The sequence below is a fragment of the Neurospora tetrasperma genome (genome assembly GCF_000213175.1).
Source record: "Neurospora tetrasperma FGSC 2508 unplaced genomic scaffold NEUTE1scaffold_81, whole genome shotgun sequence".
NCBI classification, from domain to species: Eukaryota; Fungi; Ascomycota; class Sordariomycetes; order Sordariales; family Sordariaceae; genus Neurospora; species Neurospora tetrasperma.
In genome coordinates, this window is record NW_009799179.1 from 4540316 (window position 1) to 4553804 (window position 13489).

Here is a 13489-nt window from a genome sequence, read left to right on the forward strand (position 1 = left end):
TACCTAAAGAACCTGTGAAGGTTATATAACCTATTTTCCCGTTGGTTTTCGGTGGTCATCTCATTCTACTTGACTTGGTGGTCACTCATAAAGCATATAGAAAGAACATTTGTGAACAAACCCCACGGATCGGTCCCAGCAAGAAATGTGCAGACTCGCGAAAGTTCACGATAACCACTTTTTAAACTTTTCTGTTGTCTTTCGATTTCCTCTACGAGCCGTGTTTATTTTGGGTTTTCTGTTGAAGTTGACTACCCAGGCGATGCTACTACACCTCCAACACTCGCTTGTTCCGTAATTGACCTTTAGTTAAGAATTGGCCCACCTCGACGCAATTCTGATCGTAGTACGTATGTATGTACGATCAGCTCCATTGTGTTTCTTGAGTGAAAACCATCAACAAAAACTGGATGATGTGTATGAGTTTCACGCTGGCTGGCTGGCTGGCTGGCTAACGCTCTTCCACTAAACGCGCCATACTTGCTTTCTTTCTTTAAACCTCCTTCTCAGTCTCTCTCCACCCTTCTCCAACCAGTGTCACCTCCCATCGCTCAGAGCAAGTATGTATATAGAAGGGACATCTTTCCTATCAATTCTCAACCCCCTCCGTATTCCCTTTTCCCCCTCCCCCCCCCTTCAACCCAGATGCGTATTTAAAAGAAAGGATCAGTCGATACGGGTTCAGTTAGACTTCGCTTTCCTTTTGTGTTTTTTCCTTCCCTGTGTATTTTTTTTCGTTGTTTTTATTTCAATTTTTTTTTTATTAAACGTGTCCTCGCTCCATGAATACCCCATAACAACTAATACAACTACGACTTATGTACATTCACTGTCACCATCCGGAATTCCTTTTTGTTGTTCGCTTGACCGCTGAATGGCTATATAAGGTTTCCCTACATCTAATCAATAACTACTACAGGGGCATTCTTCCCGCCCATCCCGCCACCAGCACCACCACCACCGTGACCCGGCTGTCCCTGCGGCACGCCCTGAGGACCTGCTTGGCCGTGAACGGGTCTCTGGCCTTGCGGGCCCTGACCTTGCTGTTGGGCGTGTTGTTGAGCGGCCTGCTGCTGTTGCTGTTGTTGCATTCGCTGCATCGCTTGTGCCTGTTGCTGGATCTGATATCGCTGTTGTTGCTGCTGCTGTGCCTGGTTTTGAGGGCCTGACTGCCGCTGTTGTGGTGGCTGGCCGGGATGTGCGCGGTTGACGAATGTGTTGTTGTTATTACTGCTGTTGTTTGCGCGGGCTTGTGCCTGGCGCTGAGCTTGGAGCTGGGCAACCTGAGCTTGCTGGAGTTGGACCTGGGTATGGAGCTGAGGCTGAGGTTGAGCTTGCGGTTGGTTTACGTTCCGATGCTGCTGTTGTGGTTGAGATGGCGTAGGTGGTTGCTGCTTCGGCCGTTGCGGGGGCATTCCATGTGCAGCCTGTGCAGCCTGTGCAGCTACCACCTCCTGGGGTGTTTTCTGAGGTCCTTGTTGAAGATCCTGTGTTCCACCTCCTGGATGCGGGCTGGTGCCGGGCGGTGGGGGAAGTGTACCGACCAGCGACTTCACCGATTCGCTGATAGACCATAACAGTGTTTCAATGCCAACCTTTGGGTCAGCAGCGGCGCTGGTACCGAAGGTCTTCCTTCCGTCGCCATGGGCGTGCCATACCGACCGCTGGAGGAGTGTGTCAAACTCGTCCTGCGGAGCGTTAAGAGATCGTTCGTGCCCCTTTTCATCAGTGCGCTTGACGTGCCACAACAATCTACCTTTGCGACCCATGGTCCTGATATCAAGACACAGCAGTCGCCGAGCAGTCGGAGCAGGGAGTGTAAACCTAACCGTTACCCACTCCGCCGCTTTGACCACGATCGCCACATTGCCTGCGTTCTTCGCCGCAATGCTTTCCCACTCGTCCTCAATTCTGTCCAACACTCTGTACAGCGGCAGAGAAAACGGTAGGTAAGACGGGAGGAGCTCGGTCTTGGTGGACTGTGCCATATCTTGCAACATATCTAACGCGCGGATATGAGGGTTTCCCTTCTCGAGAGTAAGGACAACCTTGGCATCTTTAGGAAGGTCTAGGTGTACGTTCCATGCACGAGGACCTTGTGGGGGACCAACAACAGGTTCTGCTGGGTCATTGCTGTAGGTAAAAACAACCTCGCGGAGCGCAACACTCTGAGGAATGGCGTTGCTACCAGCCAGTCTTATGGCCTCAACAAACTCCATCAAGCGTTCCAGGGCCTGTACGCGATCGGCGAGTAAATCGACGACGGGGGTACCCATATCCGCCCGCAACTTAAGCGAGAACTGGCCGGTACGATGGTTGTACACCACATCGTGGTCTACATTTCCGCGGAGAGACTTGAACTTGTTCCTGTCAATCACGGTTAATCTAGCCTCTGCTCGGATTCTAGCTGGCGTATCACGCCGGATCTGAGAGGCCGGGGCATCTGCTGGGCCCTCTTCGTCACCTATGTGACTTCGGACTCCCTTGAAGATGATAGGTACGAAGTCCTTTGCCCATGTCAAGGTACGGCTACTGGATCCAGGACGTTGTTGAAGCATTTCCGACAGCCGCACATAAATCGTGGGCAGCCTAACCTGCGGCGGTAGGCTGTGGTTCGGCAGCTCGAGTGCGGTGTGTGATTTTTTGAGAGTGTGTAGCTTGCGAAGATCGGTGATGTGTGAAATCATGCCAGCAGCGTAGACGGACAGATTTCGGAAGAAGGTGTCGGACAACGTTAGTTGGTTGGAGGTCATGGGCATTTTGGTGAATAGCCTCAGGCGGCCGGCGGGGAAGTTAGGTTTTGGGGGTGAACTATTCAGGGTTAGTCCATCATCAATCATTGAGCTTATCTGACGAGGGTTAGACTCACAGGTCAACTAGCCACCACTGGTCACCACCAAGACTCATGCTTATCATGACAAACCATTGTCGTGTCATCCAGTTTGCCTTCCGGAGCCAAACTGCCTTGAAAGCTTCCCGAGATCCTGAAGCATCCGAGTAGACGATAGCCTTCGTCTCCTCCTGAGTAATTGGCGGACGGCAAACAAACCAGCCTATGCTCCTTACACGGCTGTTGAGATCTTTGACTGTATGGTCAAATCTTAGTTGTTCGATAAGGTTTGCGCCTTCTTCCGCCACATTGGAACTGGTATTCAGCTTCATTTGTCCCTTCAAGAAGACCGGGGACCGCGGGAACATTGTAAAGAAGCCAGTCAATGGTTCGATCTTGATGATAGCCTTGTCATTGTCGAATAATTGTACGGCCAAAGAAGAATTCTGCGGCTCCTCCTTTGAAATCTCCAAGTCAAGTCTTGCATGCTTCTGTGCAAACCGAGGTTTGCTGAGGAGCTTGCTAGATATGGATGTGAGTATGTGTTCGACGTGACTTGCAATAACCGCCGTCAGAAGCTTTTCCGCAGAAATAGTCTCAACATTTAGCGGTATGTCGAAATCTTTGACTTCCTTGTTGTCGCGAAACCAACGTAGGCTGATGTAACTTGAAGGCTTCGAATCAAGGTCTCCTTCAACGCCCTTTCCGCTCCATACCCCTAGCAAAACCCAGCTCTTGGCAGTTTGCGAAGAAGGACCCTCCAGACCGTGCGGAGGCTTGAGCCAGTACTGGATAGACATGGCACGGTTGAGTTTCTCGACCTTCAGGGTATCGACCCACCTGCCCATGGCGAGTTCCGTTGCCTGGCGACGGAACTCGATGATCTTCTGAGTTAACACGAATTCATGAAGATAATTATAGCACCCAGCCAAGCCCTGATCGCCCAGGATTGTATTGACTTTGTTCTCGAGGAATGTGCGCACACCATGCGGCAGCTCTGCCGGAGCAGGGGTGAAAAGAAAACGGAAGTCGATGAACCAAAATTGCTGCTCAAAGTCCTCATCTCCAATCGTCAGGTCGACTTCAAACTCTCCCTTCACTTTGAACGTGACCCTTCCGTTCGCGATGTTGTAGTCTCGAAAAGCGGCCGGTAGCTTTTCGTGTTCGTCGAAGGTGAGTCGTACGCTGAGCATGGTATTGATGTTGTCGATAAACGCCTCTTTCTCCTCCCACGTTATAGGAGGGGGCTCGATGTATCCCAACTAACGTTGTCAGAACGTCAAACCACAGAGCATGATCTGGGCCATCGACTTACCTCGGGCATCCAGGACGCTTGACCAGTTGTCAGGACTTCCAGGGCCGTCTTCAAATCTGGGCCCGGCACTTTCGCCCAGTGAAGATCCTGCTTCATCCTGATCAACTCCCAGAAGAGTTCCTGGTAGTGGGCCTGTTTGGTCAACAAATGTACCCTGATGTCGATCAGGGCTCCAACCTGAGCTGCCTTTTTGCTCCATTCGGTGATAACAAGGGTCTTGACCCATTTTGAATGCATATCCTGAAGGAAGTTGAGTAAGTGAACCTTCTTTTCGAGGCTTTCCTGCGATGTGTCGTGATTGTCCGCGGATTGGTGATTGGTCGTGCCATTCAGGACGCCTTGTGGCAGTGGTTTGGACGCAAGATATGCGATCTCGTCTTGCAACTTCGTGTGAGTCCACTGCGACAATCTGGTAAGGAGTAGGCTCAGAGGCATAATATCCGCGGTGATGTGTTGGATCTCGTCAGGCAGATCGTTGAATTTGGAGCCGCCAGGCGGTTGGCTGTCCACATCCATGAAGGAGGCACCTCCGCCGTTCATCATGACTGAGGAGCCCGACATGTTTGCGTGAGCTTTGCCCTTATCTGGCGAGCCCTCCCGCTTAGCCACGCCTCCATTGACGCCGTTCGTCCACGAGTTTCTGTCGTGATGTGTGCGCACTCCGTTCATATGTCCGTTTTCCATCCTGCGCGTGCCCTACTGCCGCGCGAACAACCCTCGCCCAAGGAGCGTCCCCAATGTCGTGCGTTGGTGAAATAATCCCTAGAACTGTGGACGTAAAGACGGGAATCGGTCGTTAACGAAACAGCTTCGGCAAATGCAACAGGAACCCGGAAGCTTTTCGTGGAATGTCAGGTTAATCGTCGATCGTGTGACAGTCGTTCCCATGTAAGTGTTGATGATTTCGAAGTTGTAGCGAAGGCGAAAGAAGGCGAAAGGTAAGAATATCAACTGGGGAATTTCGTCAAGGAGACCCCGGGGAGCGCGCATCAAACGGCAGCTCAAACGTTGAGATTGGCGCAGACAGCACAGTTTCCCATCACTTCGTGTGGCGAGCGGATTGAAAAAGTTGCATTGGTGGGCGAAAGTAGGGCGCTGTGTTCGGATCGTGGTTGATGCCAAAGTAAGAGTCGCCAGCGGGTTTCAGATTTGCCCGGCAGTGGAGGTGCGCAAAAGTGGAAGTCGATCGAAAACACAACACGCGCTGGTTTGTAGAGTGAAGAAGGCGGTAGGTGAGAGCCTAGAATGGGACGCCTGCCCCAGTCGGTCAAAGAAGTCGAATTTTACGCTAGAAACGAAGGTCAAGGAAAAAGCGACAGGTGATCAAGTGGAAGTCGAAATGCGCGTGCGCGTGGATCACTTCTCTGGTGCCTTTGAAAGGTTCGTCGTGGATGTGCCGCCTCGGGCTGTTTGGCAGGCGAGGCAGGTTACCAGTGACAAATGTCCTCCCTGTCGGGCAGTCCGTGACGGGTGGGCGCCCCCAGGAGGAAGACCCAGGCCATCCACCTTATGGTGGTAGGTGAAATGCCCTTCTCCAGTGAGGCTGGCGTCACTTCTCGCCCGGTGGAGTACCCAATGCGCAGCCAGCCAGCAATTAGGTACCTACCAAGTGTCTAGGTAGGTAGGTACGTACCGCTGTGGGTCTTTCAACCAACAAAAGAGAAGACAGCCCCAAAGGCTGACCGCGCCCATTGAAATTTCGAAAATTTGTTGTATCCAACTTCGCACGCAGACGCTCAGTTGTTTGGATATTCGTAATTTACTATTTTCATATAGTTTTCCATCTTGAACTACATATACTCGATATTTCAACTCGTACTTCGCGGCATAACTGGAAAAGACTTGTCGTACCTCTGCAAGAAACATAGTTACCTTACAATGTATGTTGCGATATACTCTGTGTATTGTACGGTGAATATGGCGGCTTGTAATTACGCTTCAGACTGGTACATGTTGTATCCGCCAGTGGCGTTACACGGTACAAGAGCCCAAGACTTTGCCTGCCTGGCAATTCGATACATCAGCTTACCTATGGTATGGTACATGTAGGTAGGACTGATACTCGTACTTAGGGTAGAGAGCAATGATTACCGTAAAGTGCACTGTGCGTCAATGCTCAGTCTGAAAGAACTTGCTGTTAAGGTATGAAGCTTTCTCTAACTAGTTGGCTGCTCAGATTTGGCCCCAGTATGATCAAGATATACCTTTACGTCTTCGGCCTTCCCCAGGCACAAGAGTGCCAAGTCACTACCTGTATCCCCAACACCCATACGAAAGAAACCTCATCATGAAATTATTCTTTCCGGATCGTGAAGGACATAACAACAGCCATGCCCGCTGTTACCTATAAACCCATACATGCCTCTTTTGAATCTCATGAATCTACCTTTGATGCTTTTCCTAGCATCACATAACAAGAAAACGCACAAAAACCCCAGGGGAAATGGAAGCAAGATCTAGTCCCAACGTGTCTGCTCATGACGTGATACAGCTCCTTCCTTTGTCAACTCATGACGTAGATTAGACCGCGTGTACTAAAGCATATCCATCATCCGGAGCGACGGGAGGATAGTGAGAACGTTGCGAATCTACAACTTCATGCCCGACCCCATGGCGGAGGTTGTGGGCCACTGGTAGCCCGCAGCATCGCTGAATTTGTACCCGTACGAGGCCGTAAAGTCATCCAAAACAGCCGGGCCGCGAGAACCTAGACGATGTTAGTATTAAGTATCATTCCATAGAACATCTCGGTGATCACATACCATAAGGATACTCCATCGGGATGATTTCCTTATTATCATCGAGATAGTGGAGCAAAGGGGTAAAGATTCTCCAGCTGGCATCGAGCTCATCGTCACGGACAAAGTTGGAATGGTCACCCTTCAAGCAGTCGAGAATAAGGGACTCGTAGGCTTCGGGAATCTTGAGGTCGGAGAAGCGTCTCCTGTAGGTGAGGTCGAGCTCGGTGACAACAGTCTGCATGCTCAGGCCGGGAAGCTTAGAGTTCATCTTGATGTAGACACTTTCGTTGGGCTGAATGCGCATAACGAGTTCGTTGCGAGGAATGTCCTTGAAAATGCCCGATGTGACGTCCTTGAATTGCACGCGGATCTCGGTCTTCTGCTCGTTCAACGCCTTGCCTGCCTTCATGATGAAAGGCACACCATCCCAACGCTCGTTCTTGATGTACGCAACTAGCGCACAGAAAGTGGGGCAGCGGGAATCCTTGGGGACCGTGTCGTCTTCCTTGTAGGCAGGCTTGCTTCCGTCAAGCGACTTGCCGTACTGACCAATGATGACATTCTTGGGCTCGATTGCCGGAATGGCGCGGAGGACCCGCACCTTCTCATCACGGATATCTTCAGCGGAGAAAGAGATGGGGCGTTCCATGGCAAGCAACGTAAGAACCTGCAACAGATGGTTCTGCATCACATCGCGGATGATGCCGAACTCGTCGAAGTAGCCACCGCGGCCCTCAGTGCCGAAGGGTTCCTTGAATGTAATCTGGACGTTGTCGATGTGATGCCTGTTCCAGGTAGCGCCAAGGAAGGAGTTGCCGAAACGCAGAATGAGAATGTTCTTCACCATCTCCTTGCCTAGATAATGGTCGATACGGAAGATCTCCTCTTCCTTCCAGTCGGGCTCAAGAGACTTCTGCAGTTCTCGGGAGCTTGCCAAGTCCTTGCCAAAGGGTTTCTCGACCTATTATTGCAGTGTTAGACAAGGGCTGAGGTACAGCGGATACGATTGGTGACTTACAATAACACGGGCAACGCCCCTGGAGGGGTAGCAGCACTTCTTGAGATGCTGTGAAACAATGGTGAAAACGCTGGGAGGCAGAGCCATGTAGAAGAGTCGGTTGTTCTCTTTCCTTCCTTGCTCCAGTTCCTCCAAATGCTTGTTGAGCTGCAGAAAGGAGTCGTCGCGATCATACTGGCCGGAAACGTATGTACAGATGGAGCAGAACTCCTCAAGCTGCTGCTCGCTTTCCTTCGTCGGAGTCTTGATATACGACTTGATGCGGCGGATGTACTCGTCGTGGTCCATCTTAGTTCTGGCATAGCCCACAATCCGGATGTCCTTGGGCAAAAATTGGTTGCGGTACTGCAGCAATAACATTAGCTCCTCAATCGGAGGCGACCGAGAAGAGGGCATACACACCAGTCCGAAGAGCGCGGGATACTAATTGCACGTCAGCCAATTGCCATATGAAGTAGCCCAATGGTAAGCGGGGACTCACGGTCTTCTTCTTAGCGAGATCGCCAGAGGCGCCAAGGACAACGATGACGGTGTTGTCCTTGAGCTCTACCGCACTGCAACGCCATTTTTGTTAGCAAGCACTTCCTAATCACCAACCACCAAACATAGAGGGAAGGTCCTCCTGATGAAAGCTCTTCGCGGGGCTCGTTTAGATAGAAATCGCAGGCGGGCAAATATGCCCAAAGGGTTGATCCGCACAGAGTCATGCGAACGAACCCCAAAAGCTGTTGAGCTCCACCACGCAATGTCTGATATTGGCGGAGTGAGAGGCACTCACGCTCCATGGTGATCAGATGCCATTGTAGCGGTCGTCTAGTGTGAATCGATATTCCAAGTTCGTCGCGTTGGTGGTTGAGCGAGGGAGAAGGAGACTGTGAGGACGACGAGAAAAGTGGAAGAAGAGGATTGCGTTTTTGGCTGATGGGGGTTGAAGAAAGTATTGGCACAGAGTGGGCAGGCTTGGTCAAGGTTTCGGGGTTAAAAGTGAATGGAATTCTACGGCGTGCGGGTATTTGGGTGAACCTCCCTCAACCTAGAACCTGGCCGGTCCAGGGCACCTGGGAGCGAATGATGCGCAGACTGCCTGCAACCCTCAAACTGAAGCTGATGTTGCCGCAGTCAGTCCAGTTGATGGGCCATGGCCCACGAGGGGCAAGCTTACTCACGGCCCCGCACCGCGCGCTAGAGGTAAGTGCATACCCTGGCACCACTTAGAGGTACTTACCTCATGAAGGGGAACGACCGAGTGAACGGTGCCAAGCCGCCTCCAAAGCTTAGGCCCCATCTGATAACTGCTCTAACAAGAGAGCTTTTGCTTCTTTTGAACAACCCCCAACCCCGCCGGCCTTTCCGGACGGAACTTGTCTCCCGTTCATGTTACCTAATGCATGATAGACGCCATATTCCTCCTCCGAATTCATCGCATCAAACAAAAGGGCTGCCAGATTGGCTTCCCCCCTGTCAGATTCAGTGATACCCTGCATGCTTACATCCACTCCGTTTTCCAGGACGGGAGCTGTGGAGGTTGGCTCATTGTCGGTTTGGCTGGGTTCGAGACATGAGATGTTGGGTGTTGGTCTCGCGAAGCTGGACATCGGTCCCGTCCCGTGCTGGCCTTATAGATGTCATGGTTCCACCGATCTCCGGCTGATAGATGTCTTAACATCATTCGAACCCCGGTGATGGAAGCCGTCGTCTCCGTAGCCTCTCGCAATGGAACCGAAAGCCAGGGTATGGATCCGAAGCGCGTGCCGTCAAATGGTTCCTCGACTTCGACCAGATGACTCCCGCCGGTAGTGTAGAAAGAAGTCCAGACAGTGACAGCTTACACTACACTCCGATCTTGCGCCGTAACAGGGTTGCCCCTGGACAATTTTTGACAGTATGCGCAGTAGAACGAGTGGGTACGGTCATAATAAGCTACCTGAGCTAATATGGTCCTCGGTAGGTGATGGTTTCAGACCTCAAAGTCTGGATACAGCGAGTAAACGGTTTCGAGTCTCAAAAGCGCAGTTCATGTTGACTAGACGAGTGCCTGTTGTGTTTGGAGCTCCAAGCAGTTCAAATTGCATGAATGGATTCTGTTGGGAATGGTGGGGGTGTGCGGAAGGTTGAATTGAATCCGTGTTCAGGACCGTAGAGGTACGGATGGCTCCATAGCTCAACCAAGTGTATTTGTCAACCGTGATCCTGTATACCGACTTTGGACAACCCATGCGTTCTCAGGGTCGGTCGGGGGTAAATATACCGCAACCACCGGATTATTATGTTGCATGGGCTAAATTTTTCGCTTTGCTCCTGCAGATTATTGTTCCGATATCCGTTCAGAGTTAGATGGCATCGTTGGAGAAGCCAACTTGGAATTGATTTTTCCGTCCTGGAAACTGAAATACCGCCGGCTCAACTAGAACAGGTACGTCCAACAAACCATCCAGAGTCTGCCCGGGAAGCATGGACGAGGCAACTACAGTGAAAGGTTCTCTTTACCGGTGTGAAGAAGAGAAATCTGCCAGCACTTTAGGTAGGTTGCGGTTCGCCGAGACAAAATTGCCAAAGTACAGGATAATTTGCTTTGACTTCCAAGAGGCCAACCACCGGTCTTACGCCACGCGCGCTCTTGAAAGGCGCCGTGTCAGAGCAGAAAGTCATCTGCAGCTTCGGGCTTAAACAATGGCACACGCCGAGTGGAGTGTACACGCCCCGGTTTACTAAGCTGCGAAAACACCATGTGTTTGAGCTTACTATATACATATATCTTGCAGGCAGGCGAAGCCTGCTCTCCCCGGCATCAAGAGAAAGCGAAAACTCTACGAGTATTGGTATCAAAGACGGAGGCCATCGGAGAATCGATAATCACTGTACTACTTTTTCTGTGTTGCAGACTGATGCCGGCAGCATTCCTGATCTGATATCGAGGTCTTGGAGGTTGGAGTCGGGTATGGTTGTGGGGGACACAGTCAATTGAGGTTCGGGAGCTTGCGAGTTCAGGTCTTGGGAGCCCACGATGACAAAGATGGGCAAACCAAAAGACAAAAAAAACATCGATTGCATCATGGATTGCGGAGGAGCTACTAAGATAACAATACAGATAAGGACCGATGGGTGTCCATGCGTTATCGGAACATGCACAAGTGAAGGTCTACCTCAGGGGTCAGATAATGTGGCTTGACACGGACCTCAGCCACATCTTACCCTGCTGGGATGACGCGCTCCTGGGCTCTCATTCGCGCGGCGCACATTTTTCGGAAGGTGAGAAACTCCGAACCGTCCAAAGTACCACAAACCCTACCAAATTCCCACCAGGCAATTTTCGAATTACCAGGAGCCGTCGAAGTGCAGAGCCACAACCACGTCGCCCAACGCAGGACTCCGGATCAGCAATTGTCTTCATACAAGACTCCTTGCTGAGTTCCCTTTTATCGTGGCAGGGAAATTTTGATCAAGCGGAACATATCGCCAGTCAAGATGCCTACCGAAGCCGGCCACAGATGTGAGACTCCCAAACCACTTGCGCAAAGAACATTGCCGGTGTTGTCGTCGTCGCCTTGAGATTATCGGCGTCGCGAAACCCGTGTATATGGAATCATGTGCCTCTCTTGCAAGTCTGTACATTGCTGACCCTGTTTTTTGCAGTATATGTCAAGTGAGTAGTCACCCTCGGAATGAATCGACGATGCGAACGAGTCTGCGATTGTTGCGCCGCTACGAAACGATACCCCGAAGACGACAGTTGCTAAGAACGTGGTCATTTCGGAAACGAGACCAGAGAATACGACGTACCGAGCAAGGACTGACGAGAGGAATCGCATTAGGGGTCGCCACCTGAGCTATCAGCGTGGCCGTCACACCACCCACCCCAAGACCAGCTTGATCAAGATCGAGGGTGTTGATGACACTGCTGCTGCCAAGTATGTGGTAAATTCATTCCGAACCACACGGTGATGGATATTGACCGGGGATACAGCTTCTACCTCGGCAAGCGCGTCGCCTATGTCTACCGCGGCCAGAAGGAGGTTCGTGGCACCAAGATCCGCGTGATCTGGGGCAAGGTCACCAGGCCTCACGGTAACTATCCCCATTCCCCGAGATTCTGGGTAGAACGTTGAATGTTGACCTTGGACTTTACAGGCAACTCCGGCGTTGTCCGCGCCAAGTTCGCCGCTCCCCTCCCCTCCAGGTCCTTCGGTGCCTCCGTCCGCATCATGCTCTACCCCTCGTCTATCTAAAGGGGATGGGTCAGGCCGGAGTTGAGTGGTAAAGGTGGTTTATGATTTCGGTGCATCAGGGATTAGCAAGGGTCGGCAAACGGGCCTTGCTTCTAGCATTCAAAATCAAAGGCATTACCAAAAAAAAGACATGCCAAACAATTGCGATTGAGGATCCCGCAGTTAAGTGCTGGGTGGGAGACGAATGCTTCATCAACGGGAGTGGTTCATGAAACGGCGCAATGGGGAGGAGACGAGTCATCCTATGTCACAAATCAATCACAGCCAGCCTGGGCTAAAATTTAACAGGTCCTCTCAATCACAATAGCCACGCTTTGCTACCCAAGACCATCGACCGATCCTTGAATGCTGTAGCTTTGGTTAACACTCTTCCTAGGATTTATGACAAGTGTGCGGCCCACGACATCATACCCCGTTTCGTGAGAACCTTGATGGCTCTTGGTTCAACTCCTCCATGTTTGTGTGTCCGTGCCAGTCGGTTTCGAAATGAAGTATCTCATTTCAGATCGGCAACCGCATGCCCATATACCAGCAAGGCCATCACTCCCAGTCCAGAGGAGATATGTCATACTAAGGGTGATCTCTTAGGTCTTGACCTTTAAGACTCTGGACGGTGGCTTTACCGTCTGTCTTTGGATATTGACTCGGCCCCCTTGTTCGGCCAGGCCTTTGGAATTCGAGATGTCCCACGGGTTCAGAAATGTGTTGGGCATGGCTTTCGTGAACATGGTTTAGGCAACATTACTATCCGCCTTCTCAGACAAGAGCCGAGCTTGACAAGCCTGAGTCAAGACAGACGGTTAGGGATTCAGGGAAGAGTGCAGCAGATGTCAGATGCATTGACTACTGGCCTGGTTGATCTCTATTATCCCAGGGGAGATTTTGGGTATGATATTGTATGGCCACAGGCAACTCGCCGTATTCCACGATCCATCCCATTCAAGTCGGATCCAGTACTCAGGACCACATCATCAAATCAGAGAAAGATTGGAATAAAGGAGTTGACAAGATACACAGGTCACGCCGGCTTACAAGCGCCCTGCTCTCGAGACGGGACCACGAGATTCGACATTCGGCATGGCACATGTCCACACGAACGTCATGCCTCTTTCAAAAGATATCCCAAGATAAACTGTAAACAAGCCGCATGGGGAGGGGGGTAGGGGGGGCGCGCGCTTGGCGAGCATGGAAATGGCCCGGGGAATGGCATACGATGGCACCAACTCGGCCGTTGAAGGCAACGACCCTTTCAGTCACGCGGGGGAGGGTGTAGGAACGATGCTGGGTCAGCCCAACGAACAACAGCGAATTTACTTCCATAGACCTAGGGAGCGGCTGCATCGATACCTGTCCCGACCA

The 13489-nt window shown here is 51.4% G+C and overlaps 3 protein-coding genes across 3 annotated transcripts; 1 reads left to right on the forward strand and 2 right to left on the reverse strand.

Moving 5' to 3' along the window:
- Nucleotides 1-789: 789 nt before the first annotated feature.
- NEUTE1DRAFT_72118 (uncharacterized protein) lies at nt 790-4706 on the reverse strand (the record flags this gene model as incomplete). The annotated part of the gene is made up of 4 exons (XM_009857818.1): nt 790-2811; nt 2870-4092; nt 4146-4232; nt 4299-4706. 4 exons carry the CDS (start codon nt 4704-4706, stop codon nt 900-902), a joined length of 3630 nt encoding a protein of 1209 aa, XP_009856120.1.
- Nucleotides 4707-6266: 1560 nt separating this feature from the next.
- Nucleotides 6267-8857, reverse strand: NEUTE1DRAFT_118796 (glucose-6-phosphate 1-dehydrogenase; the record flags this gene model as incomplete). The annotated part of the gene is made up of 6 exons (XM_009857819.1): nt 6267-6852; nt 6908-7847; nt 7905-8249; nt 8307-8327; nt 8386-8458; nt 8683-8857. 6 exons carry the CDS (start codon nt 8703-8705, stop codon nt 6734-6736), a joined length of 1521 nt encoding a protein of 506 aa, XP_009856121.1.
- Nucleotides 8858-11193: 2336 nt separating this feature from the next.
- On the forward strand, nt 11194-12519 carry NEUTE1DRAFT_118797 (60S ribosomal protein L33; the record flags this gene model as incomplete). The annotated part of the gene is made up of 5 exons (XM_009857820.1): nt 11194-11394; nt 11538-11547; nt 11717-11812; nt 11869-11969; nt 12033-12519. 5 exons carry the CDS (start codon nt 11370-11372, stop codon nt 12128-12130), a joined length of 330 nt encoding a protein of 109 aa, XP_009856122.1.
- Nucleotides 12520-13489: the final 970 nt, after the last annotated feature.